The sequence below is a fragment of the Falco punctatus genome (genome assembly GCF_963210335.1).
Source record: "Falco punctatus genome assembly, chromosome: 3".
Classification (NCBI taxonomy): domain Eukaryota; kingdom Metazoa; phylum Chordata; class Aves; order Falconiformes; family Falconidae; genus Falco; species Falco punctatus.
Window position 1 is genome coordinate 77,755,673 of NC_137582.1, and position 24,711 is coordinate 77,780,383.

Below are 24,711 nucleotides of genomic sequence, written 5' to 3' on the forward strand. Positions count from 1 at the left end.
TCTCTACTGTTATTTTTCAAAGGAGAGAAGAAAAACATTAACTTAGATATTCTCCTGTTTCCTTTCTCTACCCAGTCTCTAACAAAACCAGCAGCATCTTCTGAGAAATAGCTCCGGAAACATAGTGATAGTGCAATACACCCAATAGTACAAGTCCTTTCCTAAGGCAGCAGACTAGTAGAGAAGCCAAACAGCCACGGCTTATTGCTTCTCTGTGGTAAAAAATCCAGGGTGGTTCAGACTGTTGCAATAAAATGAAGAGGCAAGGCTGAAAGGGTGGCAGTTATTACTGGAAATGTGTTCAATCAGTAGAAACCACCTGCTGCTCCCCTCCATCTCTTTTGGAGCAGCAGCAGCAAATAGAATTCTCCTGGTCACTTCCCAGCTCTCTCCAACTCAGCCCTTCCCATTCAAGCCACTGCTGCCTCCTCCTCCTCCTGCAACAGAAAGGGCCCTGATGCCTCTGCCCTCAAGCAGCATAATCCAGTTCTGATCACAACGGGGAGAAGCCTGAAGTCTTCTTCATGCATGTCCAAGAAAACTGTGAATATATAATTTTGCCCACAAACTTAGGGAGAGAAAAAAAAAGTATTTAAAAACAGTTAATAGCACAAGATTTTACAGGTGGTCAAATTGAAACAGCTGGAATCAAAACTGCCTTGCTTAAGATCAACACACACACCAGTAACAGCAAGAGGAAAAAAAAGTTTCAATCCAGACACTGGAGCAAGAACTTCACTTGCACTTTGAAAAAAACAATACCATCACTGGAAGATGATGGCCCTCTCCTGCTCAAGGGAGTTGCTTACCCTTGTGCTGCTGCATCTGTTTATACACGCCCATGAATAACTGGTTCAAGAACTGAAAGAAGTCCAACTGACCCACCAAAACCAGCTAATCAGTGAATTTAACCCAGACCAGCTCCACATTCCAGACCAATGTAGTGGATGGTATGGGGTATGGGAATAAACACCAATAGAGCAGGAGGACAGGGAGGGACTGACATTTTATTCTGCTTCCAGCTACAGTAGAGGCAGCAGAAGCTACCTTTTCACTGACAGACATACATAATGCCTACAGTATTGCAAAGGGATGCCAAAGGAAAGCTTAATGCCTGTTACAGTGGGAATATTGCTTTATAAAAGCAAAGCTGTCTTTACAATTTTGATTTGCTGGATCTTATCTGCTGACAGTAATGGTGGTGTAAAAAAGATGTGAATTCTCAAGAAGATATTAAAAATGTAAATTGTCTTTTCTTTGACTGAAAGCTCTCTGAATTCCATTTGACTGGAAAAATAACAACAACAAAAAATTCCAAAAACATAGCATGCAATGTTCTTCATTAGCAGCAAGAATAACATAGATTTAAAATTCTTTCACATTATTAAAGCATATAAAAAAAGCCCTCAAATGCAATGTGGCTCTTGTTGGGAACTCAACAGTTGGGGAAAGAGTGGAAGTGCCAAAAAGGATCCCTGTATTTACAGAAACCACAGTCCTATGTATTCTACATGAAGTATATAGTAAGATATCTACTGGCATTTCATGATGTACAGTAATGTGTTTGTGGTTCTTACTGGGTAATCCATCAATCAGATGTTTTCATCTTAATACTTTTTTTTTTTTTTTTTCTAACTTTGACATGAAACAACATTATTGAAAAAATGAGCTCTTTAACTAAAGCTGCACTGTATTACCCTGGTTATTTTTAATGACATTTTCCAAAGATTTCAGAGCATTTACATAAAAAAAAAAAAAAAGCCCTTGTGATTGAAGGGAATTATCATGGTGCCTTTGAAATGAAAAATGGCCAGGAAGTGTCAATACAGCCATGTAGAAAAAATAAAGATTACTTTTTCAATATCAACATAATATTCTGGATTTCTGTGTATTTGTTTGCTTGAACATTACAAGTGACAGGGAATTAACTATGAAAGAGACTGCTAAGTTTTTAATTATTTAAGAGTTCCAGACCCAATTTGTGTGTTTCACACACACGTTAACTCCTATATCCTATTCAGATAAACAAAAGTGCAAACAAGCCCGTCAGGTCTTAACCTAGTTTGAAATGAAATTTTGCAAATTCCTGCTGGTAAGCACCATCCTGGTTTACCACATTTAAAGACAGAACTGTGTCCGTTCGTCATGATGCAACACACATCATGCCTGTATGTAGTAGCGGCAGTTTCAAGGGTAATTTGCATTCAGAAGGAACAGTATTTCTATCACCATCACCTGAAAAGAAGTTCCTGTAACTCCACAGCTATCTGTTATGTTTAACTACAACCTCAGGTCTTGAGTGATGTCATTAGCTGAGAATCTCCGCCAAGCTTCTTGGTCTTTTGGCAGCAGGGTAGAATTTAAAAAAGTTAGACCTTTTATGTGCAAAAATCAGTCTGCAAATGCAAAGAATCCAGCATGTTTTATTTCCAATAACTCAATGTTATTTAAGCATGTCTTACAACTTCAGAGCATTGGTATTCGCTATGCTCTCCCTCAGTTTTGCTGGCAAAAAGCTGCTGCTGAGAACACATGCTTAACCAATGTATTCCTGAACATCTGGGCAATGCATTGATATATAGATAAGAAAGTTAAAATATTAACTTTATTTATAGATTTCAAAGTGTAAATTGAATTATGCCGGTAATTGCAAAATAATATGATACAAGAGTGAAGGGAAAACTAGCAAACTAACTATAAATAAGTTTCCCAGGAACTTACTTTAACTCTAATCCATGCATATATTTAATACAAAGGCCAACATCATTATTGTGATGCCCCTCCACAGGCCTGGGGAGAAATAACATCTTCAGGTACCGTACCAGAGCTCGTACAGTGATTACAGTGCTGAAGATGTGCTCAAGTATGGATCATTCCCCCTGGGTCTGCTATGACCTGGTGCACAGCTCTTCCCTACGCCATGCACAAAGGACAGAGCAGCCATAACATTCCTCTGATTCCCTGACAGTTAGACATGCAGAATGGGGGAAGAACTCACAAATCAAGGACAGAACATGTGTTGCCTTACTCACACTGACCACATACCATAAAATTACAGATTCTTTACAGTAATCATTATCTCTTCAAGTACCTTTAGCATGGGTGGCGTTTTACATTTCAGCATCCTTATAGCACAACCGAAATAAGAAGCCTTAATCTCTCAACATTGTTTTCCTGACCCAAATATCTGATCTTTTTCTTTTCTTTGTACCTGGTCTTGTCTGAAGGAAGCAGGTGATGTCAACTGTCATTAGTGAAATATTTTAGACTAGGAAAAACAAAACAAACCAAAAAAACAACTCAAAACCAAAAAAATCCAACCTGTTTTTTTTTGCCACAACCTTTGCAAGGGCATGTTTTGAAAAAAAAAACTATCTATGGGTAACCCACAGCCAAAAACCAGTCTGAATACTCTGGTTTTAACCAAGTAATATATTCTGGCACCCATCTGAAAGAAGCATGTTAATGCTTCAGCTACAGGTTAGCTCACATGAAGTTCTAATATTGCTTGGGGACAAGGCTGCTTAAGATCACAACATCACTGTGGTCAAATGAAGTATCATATAAAGAATGCAGGTCATGACTTCTCAAAATTCATTTGACACAAAAAGGCATTTGAAAGGGTTTTCTTGGCACAAAGAGGGAAACACTGAGAGAGGAGCCTGCACCTGCAGCGCTTTCAGGCAGGAGTAGTTTTCTTTATCTGTCAGACAGAATTTTAAGGGCCTTGGATAGCTCTGGACCTAACACAATTGCACAGAAGGACTGAAATTGGAATTGAGAAAAAGCTTAGGAGGGTTTATCTAGTTCGCATGCAGTTGTTAATGACTGGTTTGGAAACAAGTTTGTGCAGACTCACCAGATCTTCTCCAACGATGCTGCTGGGCTCCAAGCTCTGTACAAGCTGTAGTTGAGTTGCCCCTGTCCATGGTACTCGGCCGGCCACCTCGGGGCTGACACAGGCCACCACATGCAAGGACGGGCTTTAGGTGGCACATCCCACCACACAGCTCTTACAGGAGCTTTGGAAGCACGTGCACTATAGTTCTGTTGGCCAAAAGCTGGCTTTGCTGGTGTGGATTAATAAATATGATTCGGACTTTCTTTTCTGAAAGACCTACTCAGGTTTTTGTTCAACCGAGGCAATGAGGCTAAAACCCTCTGAAATTATGATTCTGCCACCCGTGAATGCCAGTCATGGCAAGCAACTAAGTACAGCCTTCAAAAATACAGGGCCCTTGCGTGTCATTCATTTCCAGTGGAATCAAGTACAAAACATGAGTCTTTTTCTGACCGAGTCCTGTGGGGCAGGCAGACTCCTGTCCTGATCAGCCTGGCAGTCCCAAGCATGCCAGGACAGTTCTGTGTACTCATAGGAGATCCAGTCTCTGAGTCTACAAGTGATCCAAATGTCCTTTCTGTCTTGTTCTGTTAGAATCAGCATGGTCAAAAGGTATGTATTACACAGGGGTGGTTGTTTCTATAGTACATGTCCAATAAGTATAAAACATTACAAAGCTGGTTCCTAATCTTATGTTCTTTTATGCATTCCATTTCCTACTTGTCTATAGAGATCTAGGGAAAGGTGACATGCACAGTATGCAACTTTGGACACCAAATACAGGAGCATACTCCTCCTGACATGCTCTTAAAATCAAAGGGAAAGCTCTCCTCTTTTACTAGATGATTCAGTGAAACATTATACCCACCAAACACATAATGGTGCCATGGCTTTTTATAGTAAGCATTGACTTTGCCTATAAACGACAGCAATAAGCATGTCACACCACCAGGATTCCCACAGCCTGAAAACGTGCTAGACATTTACGCTCTGCAACTCTTGAGTTCAGGAGTAGGTTGACAGGGGATTTTCTGTCTCCTTCCTCATCTCATGCCCCCTCCACACACACACACTAAATGTAATGAAAAGTTACTGAAGGATAAATGCTTTTCACAAAGCTAACTATAAACCAGCTTATTCAACCTCTTCAAAGACAGACTAGACTCATTGTTTGAGGGAAATGACCATGGACATTCAGACTGAGGCTCTATCACCAGTAACTTTCTTGTCAGAACTGGGAAAGCGTACAGGTCTGAAGTAGTTTCTGCTGAGTTCCCTCTACTGTTCTTGAGGAACTAGTTCAGATTAAAATGAAGTAGATTACTCAAGCCCCTCTTATGTTAAACTATAAGTGCACACACACACTTATGACCTCACATGAAAACAGAGGAAAAAAGACAACAGCAGACAGGAAGCAAACTGCTAATCAGGGAGCAAATCCACTTCAATCACACAGGGATGCTGTATTATCTTTTGCTCAAGGACTCTAGCTAACTACCTGAGGCAAGGTAACTGGAATTAGGAGAGACAAATCCTGCCCGGTAATCCAGCCGAAAGATATTATTTTAAATGATACTTATTACATGTTTAACTATCCTTACATACTCCAGAGGACTGATATAAAGACAAGATTCCAACAGGCATTTCTGACGAACACTTCTCAGTCAGGTCCTGCTCTGCCAATTCACAATGATGACGTTACACAAAAGCTCAACATTAGAACACCTCTTTAAATTCAAAAGATTCTTAGGTCTGTTCTTTGTATGTAAAAATCAAACAAGTATATTCTGAGTGTAACTGGTTTAGCAGGTCACCCTATCAAATCAAAGTACTACATCTAAAGACCAAAATAAAGCAACACAAGTCATTTATCATAAAGCACTAGTTTCCTGTGTATTTTCAGTATTTAAAGTGAGCCATCAGCCTCATGAAAATAAAATTGAAGGCTCATTACATATGAGACAGGTATTGTTGCTTGTTACTAAAATTGCCTGACAGTTCCCATGGAAACATTTCTAAGTTTAGTTATCCATAATTTCCTCAAGTTTTGAGTTTGGACTGAAACTCTCTTTGTGGTGTTTGAAACAAAACACTTTATTTTTTCATGGAAAATTTCTAACACATTACTTTTGGGGTGGGTTTGTGGAAGGCAGGAGAAGGAAGGAGGGAAAGGAGATCTCACTGGAATTAAAAATACTGTTGATAATATTTTTAGAAATTGGAAGATTTTTTGATTTTGAGGTCTTTGGAAAACTCAGGAAAATTATAATCTCATGTCAGTGAAAAAACTCATATAGACCACCTTAAAATGCATCCAAACTTTGTGTACTGATAAGGTTTTGAAATAACCATTGACACTTACAACAGGCTCTGCCGAACATATGCGATCAGCTGAAACCTCTCAACACTCTGTCCTTGGAGCTCAAAAAATGCTCCCAGCTGCTGCACACCAAGGAAGGACAGAGCACTCTAAGAGCAGGCAGCTTGTGAGGGTTCTTTGGTTTTGTTTTAAAGGAACTGTTTTGTTACCTAGATGGTGGGGAGGTGAACTCTGATCTGAACACTCAAGAAAACAAAATTTAAACCCAGAGAGGTTCAAAGAAATGAAAGAGTTAAGGGAGGCACAGTGACAAAAAGCCTGATGAGCATCTGAGAGTTATGAAAAGAGATGAAGTGACTGAGATAAATGAGGGAAATAATGGAAAAGACTAAACGCTATTTGGCTGGGGGGGATGTAGGGATTAGGACTGTTGTGAGCAATGTTGAAGAAAGCAACGGACAAGACATAGGAGACCAAATCTGTGACTACATACTTGATAGTGGCACTGCAATGCTCTCCCTTATTTCTTTGTCTCGGGTCAAACTCGGTTTTGCTGTTAGTGTCCCACCACTGAGAACCAGAGTGAGTAATTCAACAGTACTAAAAAAAGAAAATATCCAGAACATCAAAATATCCACCTTTTCATACCATTTTTTTTTAAGATGAACACACTCTGTCAAGATCATTACATCATTACACAAACACAGCTGTGGTGCCAGAACCCAGGACAGACAGTTCAAAGGTGGGAAGAGGTGACAGGAACAAAAGGTGTTTAAGTCAGCTTAAACTGGTGAAGAAATTAATGTAAATTATTTTATGAAAATTGATGAATGGATCAATGATGTAAATGAACTGATAAAGTGATGTAGGTTAAAGGAAGTTGATGTGGGAAGGGGAAAATACATACAGATCAGAGAAAGAAAACTAGAACAGGCTGGGCAAGAGTCTAAATGGGAAAAGAAGATCTAAGAGTAAAGATTAAAAAGGCATAAACAGAATGCACCATATAGAGTTAAGAGTAAAGATTAAAAAGGCATAAACAGAATGTACCATATAGAGTTTGAAAAACCAACCCAAGGACAAGCCCCAAACATAACATTTAGGCTTCCTGATCTTTCTGAATTCAGAACATGTCTGTTTTCAAGTGCCTCATTTCTTTATCTGCAACACAAAGATAATGCTGCCCTTTCAGCTCTTGGATAACATTTACTGGCAAACCACAGAAAAATCCACGAGGAAAACAAATGTTTTATAATAGAACCTGCATAGCACAAAATAAATCCCAAAGCCTTGGGAAGCACTGATAAGAGGACGAGCTATTCAGAAGGTGTTTGTTAAGTGCACAGGTGCAATGGTGCCCACCAGCTGAAGCAGAGCAGCTGTAGGAAAAGCCACACCACTATGCGATCAAAGGCTGGATCAGCTTCCACACAAAGGGGGGATGCATCTCTGCAAAGTAAGGGCACACAGGTATTTCTTAATTTACTAGAGTTTTATTTACCAACCTTAACAGTATTCTTAGTGTGTTCATCGGTAATCATCTTGTAGAATATCAGAAACCTTTCCCAAAAACACATGTAAAAGAATATTCTTAGCAACCAATATATCTGGTTAATAAATACTACAACCAATGTTTCCATCACTGATACTAACCTAAATACTAAAAGCAATCATATGGTGACCCACTACTGATTTTTGGGAAGTTGGAAACCATGTCTCAAAATTGCTGCTTTAAAAGCAAAACTGCTGCCCACCATAATGCCTGGGTAAGAAAACAGTGTCTGCTCCTTGAGACTGCTCCCTGCGCGCAGGGGCTGGCTACCGAGATGTGGAGCACCCCGGGTGAAAGCCTGATGACAGTGACCCTTGTTACTCCACATACTCAAAGCTTGTCAGAAGTAAGGGCTGTGCAACCCCATTGTACCCAAAGCCAATTTGGGGCACAACTTTAAAAATAGCAGAGGTCTTTCTGAAGCAAATATTTGGAGTACAAAACTAGGAAGTCGGGGGTGGGGGTGGGGCGGAGGGCAGGGACAGAGACAGGAAAGACAGGGATGGAGGAAGCTGAGATCTTTGTCTGGGCACATGATAATGTATAGTAGGAGATAGGTTAAGTAGGAGGAAAGAGGATATTGCCCAGTATTGGCAGAAGTCTTTAAGATGCCACCCGTCATTTAAACAAACACACTTAAAACACACTATAGATATACTAAATCCTGAATAGCACTCCAGTGACTCCAGTGAACTCCAGTGAACTCCAGCAGAGCCATCTGACGGTACTTCTCCCAGAAAACATCAGTATTTTTAAAGTTTCTCCATGTCAAGGAACTGTGAAATGTCAAAAGAAAAAGTAGTAAACTCCTAAAGAAAGTCTGTCCACCTGCGCTTTTCATTAAAGGCAACCCTTAGGATCTGCCCTAAAACAGTAGTCTTTCCTGTGGGTTGCTAATGCTCCTTGGCTTCCCAGCAGCAGGGAGATCTTTCTTTATGGAGACCCTCTCAGTAGCTCACATACCACTTTTCTTCCTTTAATGTGTTCTTTCAGGCCTGATACAATGTCAAAAACTCAAGGTGCAAACCTTAAACTTCTCCTTGCTATATTTTCTTTAATTCAGAAATTTTAAGATTACTGAGTTCAGCATCAATACACGACCTCACTCCTGTAACTTACTCATTACTCAACTGTTTTTGGGAACACCAGTCTGTGGGACTGAAACATTCCAGCCTTGGCCTTGAGTCCACGGCCCTGTGGTCCTCCCTGCTCCCACACACCCTGAATATCCCCTCCCTCTCTTCTGTGATCACTTCTGTCATCTCAGGGGGGTGCGGGGTCAGGGGTGGGGTGGGCATGAACCATAGTACTTGTAAATTTGGAAGAGGGAAGATTATTTATTTGCTTTCATTGCTGTCAACATATTACTAGAGGGAAAGAAAAAAAAAATACTTATTTTGCATGGCACCTACACATCAGTAAACTCTCTTAACTAAAAGCTCTGGGAAGAAACTTCAAAGAAAATGATAAATTATTGAAAAAACAATCCTAAACAACAGAGGTACTGTTTTTAGCAGCTAGTGCAAGCTGGTGCTCCTGCATCATTAGTGAGCAGGGCGTGGGCACAGTCTCCTCTCCTGGCTTAACAGCACAGGCTTTAGTGTCAGAAACTTAAACAGAAAAAGCTGGAAATGCGTCACAGTGAAAACAGGAAAAAATCTTTCTTGCCCGGAAATACAGAGAAAGAAATTGTGTCACAATTAATAAATTCATAGTTTATGAATCCCCATTTTTTTAAAAACTTCAGAAGCACAGGACAGTCCTGTGCTTCACCCCCACTAGCAGGCAGGGACCTCCAACCACAACTCTCCTCCCTCTGGCTTGCAGAGGAAAGACACAGTAACATGTCTACATTTCCACAGCACCTCAGCTTTGCTACCTTACCAGGTCTGCTCAGTCCCTGCCTGAGCATCCACTGACAACCTTCACATACACGTGAGGAGTGGGAGGATGCCAGCCCATGTTCTCTCTTCACTCCAATGCCAGCATCAGTAGCTCCAGTCATGGGTATGAGAGGTGGTGGAGGTGGGAGAGGAGGAGGGCAGTAAGTAGCACTGACAGATGGTAAGCTGGTCATTATACTTCATTACAAAGCAGCAAAAAGACTTTCCATCTTTCCACATTAAACTTACGTACCCACACAGCTATTAGCTACTTCCATCTTCAAAGGGGCATGCGCTCCTCACGGCTGTGCAGAAGAACAAGTGAGCAGAACCCCTCCACAACAGCAGAGATGTTAATATTCCCATACGCTAAGATTACCCTTCACTGTTATCAGCCTATGAATATTGTACAGTTTTTCTTAGACACATATGTATGAACACAGCATTTATGATAGGTTAGAAATTAATACTGTGCTACTACATGCAAGTCCTGTGGTTTAGCTTTTAGATTCTTGAATTGTCTATGTTTTTTTTTTTTTAAATTTTGATGCAGTAGCAATCAGAGACTTAATGAAGGTCACTGTCTCACGGTAATGAAAATAAGTATTTTAAGAGTTTACAGTCCACTGCTCCAGTTTTCTGATTGCACCTATGAGATGCATATGCATGCCCATTTGCAAAAAATCCAGACAGACAGGTCTAAGATGTAAAAAAATAATTCAAATATATTTGGATATGGAAATTAACTCTGAAGACATTCGAAGAATCTCATTTTTGATGCATCCTTATGTCACACAATAATCACTTTCATGGAATAACAGTCAGCACTTTATAATTATCCTACATATTTGACCCTCCCCTCCTTTAAAGCCCTTAATTTCCCCTGCTTCTGTATCAGGACAGAGCAGCACTCTGTGTGACACCCTGGCAATCACCACCGCAGATAGCTGGGGAAGCATCTAATATTGAAATGGGAAAAATCAAACACTAATTACCAACCATATTTTACCATGTTTTATGTGCATATAGTTCAGTACAAGTAATTAATAGTGACATTTCCAGCAGCTGCATATTTTGTGCAAGCATTAATGTCTGTGCTGGATTATGAATGTTTTTATTTTATGTATATTTTCTCCTTCTCTAATGAATCAGTTTTTGGATACATTCAGGCTACAATATTACTACAAAAAGGCAAAAATACTTTGTAATATGCTTCTACCAGCTGGAATCGGTACATTGTTTTCAAAGCTTGCTCATGAAGTTTGAGTATTTAAATCATATAATGTCCACCATGCCTTTAAAGGCCCCTGGGACTACTTCCCAAGTACTTATTCTTTGCTTAGTACTTAAGGATGTGCATTTTTCATGGTTCAGTTCCTCATTTTACACAGGGTATGCATAGCCTGAGGTATCACATTTCATGGGAATTTCACAAAGCATTAAAAAAAATTACAAAAAACCTGAAGATTCATTTTCAGGGAGACAGAAAGCAACCCAAAGCCTCCCAGCTTCTGTCAGCTTTAAAAACAAGGGAAATCCATAATTTTATGGTGGTGTTATTGCTGAATTCCATGTAGACCATGAGAACCCTATATCCTCCTCACAAGCAGTCCCAACGAGAAAGTCATTCCATATAATGTACAGTGCAAGGAACAGCTCTGTTTATTTGTAGATGTGTAAATTACTACAGGTTGGTTAAACTTTTGAACTCAAATTTGCTTCAGTGCCAATTCCCATCCCAGAATGGGAGAACTCGTACTGTATGCTGTGTGTGAGGACCATCTGGCTCTGCTTCCTGATGGATCATGGATCAGAATCACATTCAGGGAGGAGGCAGGGAAGGAGGAGGCGGAGAAAAGAGAGGGCAGTGCTCAGACTCAGGGATTGCTTACTGTTGTGTTTGGTAGGAAACTCAGGCAAATGCATGCACAGATCGAGTCTAGTAAATATCATTCTAAAATAGGCAGATTAGAAATAGAGAAAGGAAACACTAAAAGCATAAAGAGGAAAGCAAAGATGATGTTTTCTCTCTTTTTAAACTGCATGGTTTCCAAGGAAGAGCTCTCCCAATTGCTCTTGTACAAGTAAACAAATGCATTTATTCTTAAAGAGATATTTGCAGAAGTGAAAGAGGATTTAGCTACTGAGCCAAGGAGGTTTAATGTTTATAATATTAATCGTGGAGATAGTATAATGTGCTCTTTTTTCTGGTACAGTGCAGAGCACTGTAATCTCATTATTTCTAATCTAAAGAGTTCATAAATCACGATGCCAAATCCATTTGTATTTTTTCATTCCGTGGCTTTTCAAGACACAAAAAAAGGCACGTCTTGAGCTTTCTGCATACACGTAGCAAGAAGAGGTTCTGAGCCATCAGGTACAGGTCTGATTTTTCTGTGACTGTTACTTTTCATATGAGCTACAACAAACGGCACCTGCAAAGCTCACTGATGGAAAGCTGCAGTGTAGCCCATTTCACAAAGGGAGATGGCATGGCTGCATCACAGCAATGCCATATCTAAGCTCAGCAGTGCTGCTCATTAACAAGTCTTCTAAGCACAGGTACACTAATTACTGATTTTCTAACATAGCTGTGGTTGGTTTGGTGTGTTTTGGTTTGGCTTTTTTTGGTAGTGGTGGTGGGGAACCTATGCTCTATCTCCATGTGGAGCTGCCCCATACTATGTGGACATAACAGCTTCCAGGCAGAGATGTCATCTGTTGGTTATGGTTTCATGGGACTGCGATATGATATCCAGCATAAAATAAAAGTTCAGATCCCCACAGGACAAGCATCCAACTCTGATATGCTTTCTTAAGGACTCAGCAGAAAGATCAAAGCAATAAATTTACAGGGAGACTGAGCCAGGAAGACCCTTTCAGAAGCAACACTCCTAAGTAATGGTGCTTTAGGCATTTGGTTTCTCTTTATAGCAGAGGCTGTTACTACAGCCACTTTGAGATCAGCTGAGAAATTTACATAATTTAAAAGGACTGCACATAAGAAGTCAACTTGAATATGGTGAGATGTGTGCAAGAACTTCACAGTCACATATGGATACCTGCACATTGAAGGTTAAGAGAAGAAAGCCAGGAAAGTTTTCATGATTCACTTCAGGAAAAGAAAGAAATGCAAATGTAAGCCTAATCATGTGCTGTCTGTTCCTATATACTTGGGGCTGTGATACTTTTCTACAGCTGGAAAACTTTAAACAGTTCTCCAGTTCACACTGAAATAGGAAGGGTATGCATGATACATAATACCAGCTCAATTTTCACAAACTAAACTTACATTACTGCCATCTGGTTTACTGCTGTGGTACATACCCAGAAAGACACATCTATTTAGGATAGACATAGACCTTATTTCTAGTCTTTTGATATTTACACAAACCTTGTTAATGATACAATGCTTCACGTGCATTTACTGCAGAAGAATGTGATTCCCCACGCTAAACGCTTTGTGATACCTAACCTTTAATGCAAAAGGACAAAGCCACATCATTATCAGGGTGAGGGAGGAAAATTCAAGAGCACTGGAAGCATCCATGCCCTTGTAACAATGAGGGGCCTTTGGATAAAAACAGCTTTCCAGTTCCTGGAAATGGATCATCCCCTCATTACAGAGCACACTTACAAACCCCAAGCATTCCTAGTAGCAGTTGGCTTGATGCAGAAATGCCACCGGCTCCCTGATAAATTCATGTCTGGCTTTCAGAATGAAAGGTTTATCAGTAGCAGCTTCTACCGCCTGCTTGCAAAACCTCACCCTCACCTTCGAATTCCTCTAGCTCCTTGAGATCTTCAGGCCCACAGTGCCCTGATGACAGACAATAACCAGATGGTCTTTTACCATCCAGCAGTGAGTCGCTTCAGGAATTTAATCTGATTTCCCAGAATACGAAGCACAGCTCTTCATTCTAAAGTTGGCATGCAGGTGGGCTCGCATGCCTCTTTATAGCACGGGCTTTATAAATAGGCCTAACAGTTCGTGGCTTTGGTACACATCTGCAATTGAGCTGTTTGCCTGTTGCTGGAATCCCTGCCTGGGCATTCACTGGCAATTCTGACTCTGGTGGCTCCTATGCCTCTTTGACCACCCTGTCAAACCGGTCAGCATCTCCTAATTCCAACAGCAAAATCACTTTCTGCTTGGTACCCAGTAGCTCTTACAACAATTTCTTTGCACATTTTGTTGTCAGCTACACTATATTGATTAATTAAAAGCACATGTAAAACACAAATATAGAAATACCTTGCTGCAGTAGGAAGTAGAGGTTACTGAAAGGTTAACTACCCAGATATGACTACATGCTTTCCCTCCATCTACCCCTCTGCAAAGACTGCCTCTCATTTACTGACTAGAAAGGAGAGGAATCAAAAGGTTCCCCCATCCTCATGCCCCAGTGGGGACTGGAAAGTTTCGGGGTCCTCAGTTCCCACTCCTGTGCTTTGGGAAGTCACTGCTCCTCTTGGGAACTCCTCCATCACTTGCAGTTCACAACTGTGCAAATTGCAGATATCATGCTTGAAGGACATCATTTTAATAGATCCCTGCATAATTTAAACATGTTGCAAAGATAGGAATGTGCCTTGGAGTTACTTTTCACATATGATTTCAGCCTTTTTAAGATACTTAATTCTTTCTTATTTACATTTTAGGACTCACATAGGACTTTTCTGGTAAAAGCCCCCCATAAAATCACTTACAAGTCCTGAAAGGCCTTGCAAAAAGAGCAAAAATAATAGTGCTTCTACTTATTCATTCTATCTGCACAAAGATAAAGGCATGTTTGTACAAATGCAATTCCAAAACAAACCACCATTAATATTTATAAGGAAAAAAAAATGCAGGTGTAGTAATAAAGCTGCTGTTCTATTAGACTGAAGATGCTGATGCTGTGTATGAACCTTTAATCCTCTTAAAAGATATGTAATTATCCCTCAAACTATGTCATATCCCTCACTCAGGACCATCTTCATCTGCTGTGCTTGCACCAGTATCTGTTGAGACCAACAAGACTTTATCACTTTATCAGAAGTGCAGTGAGCCTGTGATGGGAAAACCCACAACTGGTTCTACTGCAACCTAGTCTTCTGCCCAAATTATTGAATTAAGTATAGATTGATTAAGTTTAGGCTATACCACTGCTAGAGGTATTTAAAATATATGTAGACATGACACTCAGGGATGTGGTTTAGTGGTAGAATTGGCAGTCTTAGGTTAACAGTTGGATTCAATGATCTTAAGGGTCTTTCCCAAACTAAATGATTCTACGATTCTACGTATCTTTAATTTTAGAGCAATGATTTTGGGAGAAAGCAGTTAACTTGAAGCACAAATATTGCTTCATATTATAACTCTTAGACTCCTTTCAAGCACTTTTTTTCCTTCATTTCTTCTTTTTTTAAAAAAACAACCAAAATTAAAAATCCAAAATTGCCAAACAAAATTAAAACCACCTTTCATCCAGGCTTTAAATCCAAATTCTTACTCCCCATATAAGCACACAGCTCTCACTAAACCAGTGCTGCATCCAAAAGCTGAATTTGATTCAGATATTGTTTAGTATGAGCACAGTTTGACATCCTATTTTTTTCCTCAGCCCCAATTCTTTGAAATTTTGCACCATAGCAAAGTCAAGGCCTCTTCCTGCTTGGACTGGATGCTTGGCTTGTGCTTTCAGGCCACAAGAACAAACACTAGATTTCCTCTAATTATGCACACCTCTAAGTACTAATTTGAATCCATAAGCAAGCAATTAGGAATCCAAGTACACAAATACACTCTGCAAAGAAGGTTGGATGACCTTTTGGCAACATCCTCATTGGATGTGATGTACAGACAGGACAGGACCCCACCAGGCATAGCTTCCCACATCTTCGTGTCAACAGACTCATCCCTGAATCCTCCTATCTCACAAACTCCGTATATTTTTAAAACAGTTAAGCTTTGGTCTACACAATTTGGTTTTCTTTCCCAGCTTCCCAACAGCACTGGCTAAATTAACAGAAAACGTGAAAACTAACATAATTCTACCAATTATTTAATTAGTCTGCACTCAGCCATGGCATTGCATGTGTTGCTTTCTCATTCTGTGCAAGAACAGATGATCTCAAAATTATATCAAAAATATCTTCGAAATTGCGATAAGATTTATATTAATCCTCATCAGTTGTGGTCATTTTCATCTATCTTTCACCCATTTCCATTTATTTCTGAATATTTAGGCAATGTCCACTATCCTGCAATCTTGTGACCAGGAAAGAAACTTTTAACTTCATTGCTATGAGTAAAGTTCATCATCCTTATGGATCATTGTCACCAAAGGGAAAAAAAAGAAGGGGCAGGGGGCAGAGAAGGAAAGCAAGCCTGTTTCAGGGCGGGTATGGACGGGACCTCAAAACACAGTTCCTTTAGATTTCTAATAATTAAAAGGAATAGTGAAGAATAAATTTAGACTGAAGTAATGAGGAAAAAAAAGCTGCTTTCTGAACTAGGCTTTCGCAGAGTAACTCTCTAGAGAAGCCCTGCTGTCTGTTGCTTTAGAGCCTATAGGCTGTACACTGGGAAAAGGGAACACTTTGGGAAAAGTACTGTCAAACAACCCTAGTTCAGAGACCTGAGCAGAAATACACCGTCACTCCTCAGCACTCAAAAATAAACTCTCTCGATTTCTCAGTGTTGTACGGAAAAGCCACACTTAGCTTCCCTTCACTCTAGCCATTAAAGCAACTAAAATTTTCATGACTCATATTTAGTCATCTTTTTGGCAGCTCAATCTGGCTTGAGCCAAGTTAAACCGCTAAACAGAAATTCATAACCAGGAAATACAAGAGTGAAACAATGCAGACCTTTGGAAAAAGGAAAGCAATATCCTCATGAAATAACTTGTACCTGGGAACTCATCGAACCACCTACAACTTTTACCTATACATATGTTTCCAAAATATTTTCCCTCCTAGGTCCAAAGCTATTCTTGAAGAGTGCAGGCAAACAAATTCACAGGTAGCTGGGAAATCACACAGTCAAGATGACAGACAGCCTGGCATGGGCTTGCCCTGGAGGTGGAGGAGGCAATGCCATGTCTAAGGCTACCACTTAATGTCACAAGCCCTGCAGAGCGGGTTAGGATCACAAAAGGAAACAGTGAATTACACCAAACATGCTGGAGTAATGCAGCCAGAACATGAAACTGAGGAGAAATCCCATCCCTTTATGATTCACGGTACATACAGCAAAAATAAGAAGGGTATTATTATTTTGGGGTATTTGATATATAATAGGAAATATATTTTTCATATTTGCTATATATTTGATTTTTTTGAAAAAAATGATAAAAATAGGAAATATATATATATTATTTGATATATAATAGGAAATTATATATAGGGATATATATAATATTTGATAATTCCCCGCCCCCTTCCCCCCCCCCAAAAAAAAAAAAAAATCCCCTTCAAAAGGATCTGCAGAATATGACACCACAGCAGTAAGGCACAAAAATTCTAGACAAAGATTACTTTTTTAAAAAAAAAAAAAAAATCTTTGTCACTTAACACTGAGTTTAAAGCTTATGGGACCAACTCAGTGCTAAGCATGATGTATCTTCAGTAAAATTCATTAATTCATTCACCTATTCACCAGTACTCTGGGTTTAGTAAAATGCAGCACTGCAATAATACACATGACTGTCACAGAAGAATCCAGCCAGTTGCTATGGTCTTCCAAAAATAATATACCAGAAACACTCTTACATGACGTATTTAACGTTTCTTTTCAGCACACTCCTCAATGTATCTGGATAAGATTGTCTGGCTACACTGTACTACTTCCAAACCTGTATTTATCTCATTGTGCATGCAGACCTATTCAGAAAGTACATGCTGGCTCCTGGTACTGCACACCAGCTGACATAACCTTGGAGTTGTAACAAGCTTTGAACTTTGAAAGACAATCAAGACCGATTTAGTTTCAGAAATAAAACCCACATCACACAGAAAAATCGTATTATTCTAAGAGATGCTAGGATACGCTACCCAGAGAGAAACTTCAGCTTCACACATCAGCAAAGCAGGGGAAAAAAAAGACCTGATTTCAGAAGGTACCAATCCCTAAAAGCATCTTCTTAAAGTAAGGTTTTTAGCTTTATGGCATACTTTATGCTATAAATAATGCATGGTTACTTTATGTTGGTTTTTTGTTTGCTTGTTTTTTATTTATTTTGAACAAGCTATGATCACTTATCCATAACAATGGAACAAGAAGAGCTTGCAGTTTCCTTAATATGACGCCGTGGACATTGGCACTATGGCTCTGTTTAGCACTTATTGAATTCAGTGGAAAATATCTAACCAGACCATGGACACCAAGCTCTTGAAAGCTAGAGAAGCCACAGCAGCAAAGACACCACTGTGATCTCCCTGAATTCTGGATGCATTAGGGTACATCCTAGCAATACAGATAATATTTTATTCTTATTTTTAAAAAAAATAAAGGGAAAGAAAGAAAAGAAAAAAGCAATCAATGTGGAAGGGAGTTTAATTCTTCCCAGTGCATACATAGATAATGTCAAAATGAGATCTCAGTAAGATGAAGGTACATGCAATACATGCTAAGATCACTCAAACGTGACTGATTTGTCTGGTATCAGCTGATCATTCTGTCACCTGTGAGGGTCAGTGCCCTGGACATTATTTGACACTGGAGCAGAAGCGCTTCAGGGCTATCCAGTGTTTGGATTATGAGGCCATTTACACTACACCGCTCAGGTAGGGTAAACACCTATCTGACCTCCTTGTTTTGATTGTTTAATATCTTGCTGCAAAAAGCTGAAGGACAAAGACATCATCCAGACACACTTACATCAATGCTGAGCTGAAAAAGGAATAAGTTCCTAGGCTACAGGCCAGACTGTCCTATACAGCATCTATATTTTGCTTCCAATCTGAATTTTCTGAGAGCATCTATGGCCAGTTTTCTCCAAAAAAACTTCTTTTTCAGCTGTAAAGACAGTCTTTTCTCTTTCACATGTTTCTGCAGCTTGTCTAGTTTCATTGTGGTTAATAGTCTTTAACTTTTGAGTACATACAAGCTACTATTCAAGTACAATTATTTCACTGCACAACTACTGACATAAAACTTAATTTCTGGTTTTGTTTCTTTTATACCCCCAAAAGCTGGTGGTTTTGCAGTCTGGTTTTCAAGTTCTTCACATAAAGCCCACACTTACTATTTGCATTCTTGCTTTCTATAAGGTAGCATTTCTGGATCTTATAAAATCATTCTCCTTTTATATTTGTTTACTCCTCAATTTGCAGTTTCAGTTTTGGCAGCTAAATACATCAAAGTGACATTTTAAAAGACAGCTATATATGTCAGTCTAAGAAAATTCAAATGAGCGATCCACCACAACTACGCACTCATTAGTGCTCTCTATTTCCTGTGAGATCATCCAGCAGCAAAGATCCCTTGGCATGACAGTTCTCCCCTTATTCATAACCTCTTGAAATATTGAAGGTACTCTCTGAATTTGCAACCTTGTTTTTCAGGTTAGATGAAAAATCACAGGCGTTCATTTGGGCCACAATACAGTAAACCAGCTTTCTGATCCAGTTACACACCTTTTCCACATTGCTTTCCAAAACCTACCTTTGCAAGTTATCTTTTAAGTGCCAAGAACAGACTGCAAGCCTCTGATTACCTGTACAAATCCAAAATATCAGATAGCTCAAAATTGTTTCCAGCCAACTGACCTTAAGATATGACCGTCTCACTGTTTATTCAATAGCTACTAATCACATTCCAAGAAGTTATTTTGCTCTGTGCCCTTTGACATTTAAAATTATACAGTGAAAGTTTTAGAATGCCTTTGCTTAGAATTATAGATTTTCAGTATAATCTACATGAAAAGCTGAACAATGGAAGGACTATCAATATTTACATTTTACTATTCATCCTGCTCAGCAGTGAGCAATAAACCCCCTTTAATTTTCCTGCATAATGCAAGAATTGGTACCAAACTGAGAAATATGTTCTGAAACACTTAACATGACAAGTTGCAGCAGACATGTGAGAGCTTCAGAGCTATTAAAACAACTTTTTGATACATTTCCTTTACCTCTCAGGATGTAGTTCTGATAATTCTGGTCAGCCTCTGCTCCCACTTTGATTAAGCAAGTCAGACCTTCAGCAACAACAAACTCATGAACCAAGTCCTTGTCATCCTGCCACAGGAGAAAGCAAAAGCTGCATTAGAATTTTGAATGACAAAGAAACAGGATATATCATAATGTAAAACTAAATGCATTCCTGCAACATTGACTTTATGTTTCAGATAATGTAAGCAAGTTGGTATGAAATTTGTTTTGTAGAAGACCAAAAGAAGAAATCTGAATTTTAAAATCAGAATTAGATACATCAACGCAAAGCAAGAAAGAATAAGCTTTTACTTTTAAGTATGGAAGATTAAAATCAGTAAAAGGACTTTTGATTTTTTCGTTAAAGGCTTGCAGGCATTCTCCCCAATACTATAGTCTCATCATATCACAAACAGACATCCTGAAAGCCTTGAAGTGTCAGGATCAACAGGAGAAGGCCATCTCTATGCCTTAGCATAACTCCAGTTTAATTATTTTAAGTGCAAAACTTTAAAACTGGTGTTTCTTGCAACATAATATTATATTCGTTATCTTAATATCAATTCATTATATTTAGAGTGGGAAAGTGTAGTGTTGAATATAAGACCACTAGTAGATAATATTCCACATTGCGATGAAGAACAGGGCACATAAGAGAACACTCTTTAGTATTTCATGGAGTTTATACTTGTTAATGAGGCTCACTTGTTTTCAGCCATCAGTCCTTTACACAGCAGAGTGCAGCAGAATGACCCCCTATCACAGCTACATGTGACAGCAGGGAAAGGAGGGCCTTGCTGAGCACTACATGCATAATAACACTATATCAAGGGACTACAAACTACTGTTATCTAAAGCTTGCCTTCTCCTCTTATAGAAAGCTCATGTACACAAAAAGGAGGCTGCTAAAAGCTTAATTAAAAACAGTTACTGAATTAGCCATACAAATTAGGCACAAAACCAACCTAAAATATTAATGGAAGATAATTTTTCCATGGACAATCATAGTTGCCAAATCCTTCTTCTAAGTATTTTTAACATATGTTTTCATAGACAACAGTATTAGTTATAAATTTTCAGCTTTCCAATAACACAGCCCTGAGAAGCCAAGATCCAGGCAGCAGATAGTTTTGTCAAGACTGCTTTCTGAATTCACTGCAAGTACTTAGAAAACTGCCAATGGAAATAAAACAATCAAGCTCCTTTTAGTGTGACAATTCACTTACTGCAAATTTCTTTCTGCCTGACAGTTTACCACTTTTGAATTTCCTTCTTTCACCAGAGCTAAGTTACATAAATCTTAAAGGCTTGACCAAATGTGATATTTAAAACTGAAAGGCGATTTAGCAACCATGAGAAATGTAGAAATTATGAACAATAAAATCTGGTTAATGTCTTAGAAGGTCAAATTTATGAAAATAATTTCAAGATGTATTATAGTCATGTATAGAGAAAATAAATTATCATGATAAGAGTTGATTTATCCCCAAAAAGTATATAAGGAGAAATTATACAAGCATTCCCCATATCTTTGCAAAAGTGTATTAAAAACCCCAAAATATGAAGATACAATCCACTGCTGTGCACACTTGAGCTAAAAATTTTATTTGTTTCTCAGTCTCAAGTCTCACTGTTCCATTTTTTGAGGGTGCTATTTTTTTCTATTGATAGATAAACACCTTGATAACACTTTCTGAAGAGCTAGGAAGTTTACAAACTCCCATGTCAGACCAGGGCATTACAGACACAAACACAGTTTTATGAAGACAACAAATTTCCTCTATCCATTTGCCGTACTCAAAATATGGTGGGATTACTAGTAGAGGAAGAGTACACTCACAATCCACCTGCTAATACACATAGTGCTAATTACAACCTGGTTTCCTCCGCTGTACGTAACTGTTTTAAAGGTGCATACACAGATCCACCTCCACTGCAGCCCACCAGGGAATTCCCTTTACCATTCCAGAAGAGAACTGAAGAATTAAGGTGGCTGTTCACACTGAGCAGCTAAAGGACATCTTTACAGCAGGGGACCTTTGGCTGGCACCGAGGCTGCTGTCTGTTTGGCCAAGCTGCCAACCTAAAGAGCACATCCCAATGCATGGGCCAGGAGCGTAGGAAAGGGCACAGTCAGCCAGGGCACGTGGATCTCTGCCTCTCCCATTCTCACCAGTGGCCTCCAACAAACCCCTTCCCAAATGCCACCAGTCAGAGGACTGAACTCTTAATTCTCAAACAATTTATCTAAAGTTAATTTGTGCAGCAATGCCAAAATTCACATGGTGAACTTCCAGGACAATGTTTTACAACAACTGGTGTCCTGGAAAGGTAAGAAAAGGACCCAAGACAAAATGCTTTTGGATGATCAAAGGCATCTCTCAGGCTCATTCCCCCTGAACTTGGGGCACTTGATTTAGAATCAAGCAACTAAAAATAAATACATAAACAAATACTCATGCATGCAATATACAGATGCAAATCACACCGGATAGCAAGCAAAATTCAAGATCGTCTTGCATTATGGAGAGCCACCTCCAGCAGTGAAGGGGGGCAGAACTGCACCCAGGGACCACAGAGGAGTCTCCTCGCTGGCTGCCAAGCATCTGCTCCCTCCCATACATCCCTTTGTATATGGTGTTTTTAACTCAAAGAAATTCAATTAATCTCCTCTTCTTCAAGAATTTTGCATCTTGTTTCTCATAAAACTCAAAGAGAGAGGAACATATCCCTGGAATTTGTCAACTAAGCAGTATAGTCAGGGTTCAGGTAAACTAAAGCTACATGCCATGGTAATTCACAAGGACTTTGCATGCCTAGAAAGTAAGTTACTCTGTATGACAAGGTCAATAGTTAAAAATTCCCTGCTACTAAAGAGAGAAGGTTGCCCTTTTCCCCTACCTAAAGTGTGCAGTGGTGGAAGCAAGGGCAAAGGGCAGAAAGGACAAGAGTACACAGAATTCAGAAAAAACTAAAATAAATTGGTAGCATAGTGCAGAAATGAGAAAGTTGTGGGGAAAACATCCTCCAAAATATTTTTTCTACATATCTGATGACAAATAGATGCATCTTTTAATTGACAACACCATTGTTTAATTTAAGAGAAACAAGATACATAACAACATAAACTACTGAGTGAAATAATCAAAATTATTTTTTCAGATGGTTATGGCGTCCTAGCTCAGGATACACTCCCTTTTTCTTTAAATCCCTTTATTGACACTTTAGTAGACATTTTGATTTTGCATTAATTTTTTTTGCATCATCCTTGAGTTGAGGGGAAAAAGAAAAATCTATTCTGTATTGAATCACAGTCAAATAACCCAAAGACTGGAGAAACAGGAAAAAAGGAGGAAAAACTGGTCTGTGGAGTCTGATGTTTGTCACTAGACATAACACACTTGTTTTGGAAAAATAAAAGACATCCCATAATACCAAAAAAATTTGTCCCTATGCTAGAGAAGTTAACAGTAGTTCAGCTTCAAAGACCTTCAAGTTGAACACAAAAAGAAAACAAAAATTTTAACAGCACATAGCCATTAAGGGCTGTTGCCATTTAGTGAAAGACAAAACTTGAAATATCTATTATAACTTTAAGATGTTTCCCATAGTCTTAAATAGTGAATGCATATTAGAGTATCACCTGGGGAAAAATTAGCATTTAATTCTCAAAATACCCCATGCTAAAGATCTGTTTAATGTTAGTGATTTTTAAACAAACAAACAAACAAACAAAAAAACTCCAAAAAACAACCAAGGACCTTTCCAAAGCAAATTGTGAGATCTGCCTTCTGGAACTTTTTCAAAGAAGCCGAAGGAGTAAACCACTGCAGCACAGAGTCACCCTTGACTGAAAGGAGATATATTGCAGGGGAACAGCAGAGGAAATGAAGAGGATGAGGGAGTCTAACCAGACTGCTTTTGGAAAGCACTGAATATACAAATCAAACCTGAATTAAAAAAAAAGGCTTTTAAGGTACTTCTTTCCCAAATAAAAGGGAAAAAGAAGGTGTAATGAAGCAGAGTACAAACACATCATGTTCTAGACATAAATCTGAACTCGGTATGTTATCTATCCCATCATGTATACACGATGAGAGGAAAGAAGCAAACATCTGGAATGTGCAGAGAAAGATGAAAGGCATTCAAGCCCATACGTTCCACATTGAAAGGATAATGTTTACATCGATTTTGGTCTAGGATAATCTTTTCAGACCCATTAACTCACTGACTTGCCAAGTTAGATGACCTCAAGTGTAAAGGCTACTCTCTAGCAGTGGTAAGAGGTTCAGGTTTCCAGGAAGAGAGCATTCATTGCATGGAATATATGGTGTGTGTGTGACAATGATATGTACAAGTAGCTGCCGCATGTGTGTGATAACAGTTAAAAGGAGGCAGGGAAAGGTTGTCATTTGCTATGGAAATGGACTCCTCTGCTAATATCGCAAAGATTTATGACCCCTTAATCAGCAGGCATTAAGGCACTGATGAGAAAAGCAGGAAAACACAGGCAAAGCTCTCTAAGCTTCCTGCTAAGCTCCTGCAACCATAAAGATTGTGCTGTGACACAAAGGCTGGCTACTTAAAAGTCTTTATGAAAAGATACTGTTAGCCTTGTCAGATAACTCTATTTTACGTGTTCATTCACAGACTTGGTATGGATCATGTCTCTTCATTGCTTTAGGCATCTTAGAGGAATTAAAAACAAGATAATGTATGTTGCTTTCTAGTAGAGTTCTATTTTTGTCCAATGTATAATGAAAAAGACATTAATTATATTCAAGCTGGTGAGTTTAAAGCTTGCTTATGTGGTTGACAAAATGCATAAATCTTACTTCCATCTCCATAACTCAGCCTAGCTATTAACAAGACCTCACAACCCTGTGATCAAGCAGTCTACACAGTACTCTCCTGTGCCATAGCAGAATAAGTGTAGGCGGGATTCCCTTCTTTCCTACCCACTCTCCTGTCTCTG

At 39.1% G+C, this 24,711-nt stretch overlaps 1 protein-coding gene across 12 annotated transcripts in view; it reads right to left on the reverse strand.

The window, feature by feature from the left end:
• FHOD3 (formin homology 2 domain containing 3) overlaps positions 1 to 24,711 on the reverse strand; it is a 450,149-nt gene that overhangs the window by 192,124 nt on the left and 233,314 nt on the right. For all 12 annotated transcript variants that reach the window (XM_080379989.1, XM_080379988.1, XM_080379997.1 and 9 more), the window contains exon 5: positions 19,718 to 19,823. In XM_080379989.1, the coding sequence (XP_080236115.1) occupies positions 19,718 to 19,823 (106 nt within the window). The remainder of the gene's footprint in view (positions 1 to 19,717; positions 19,824 to 24,711) is intronic.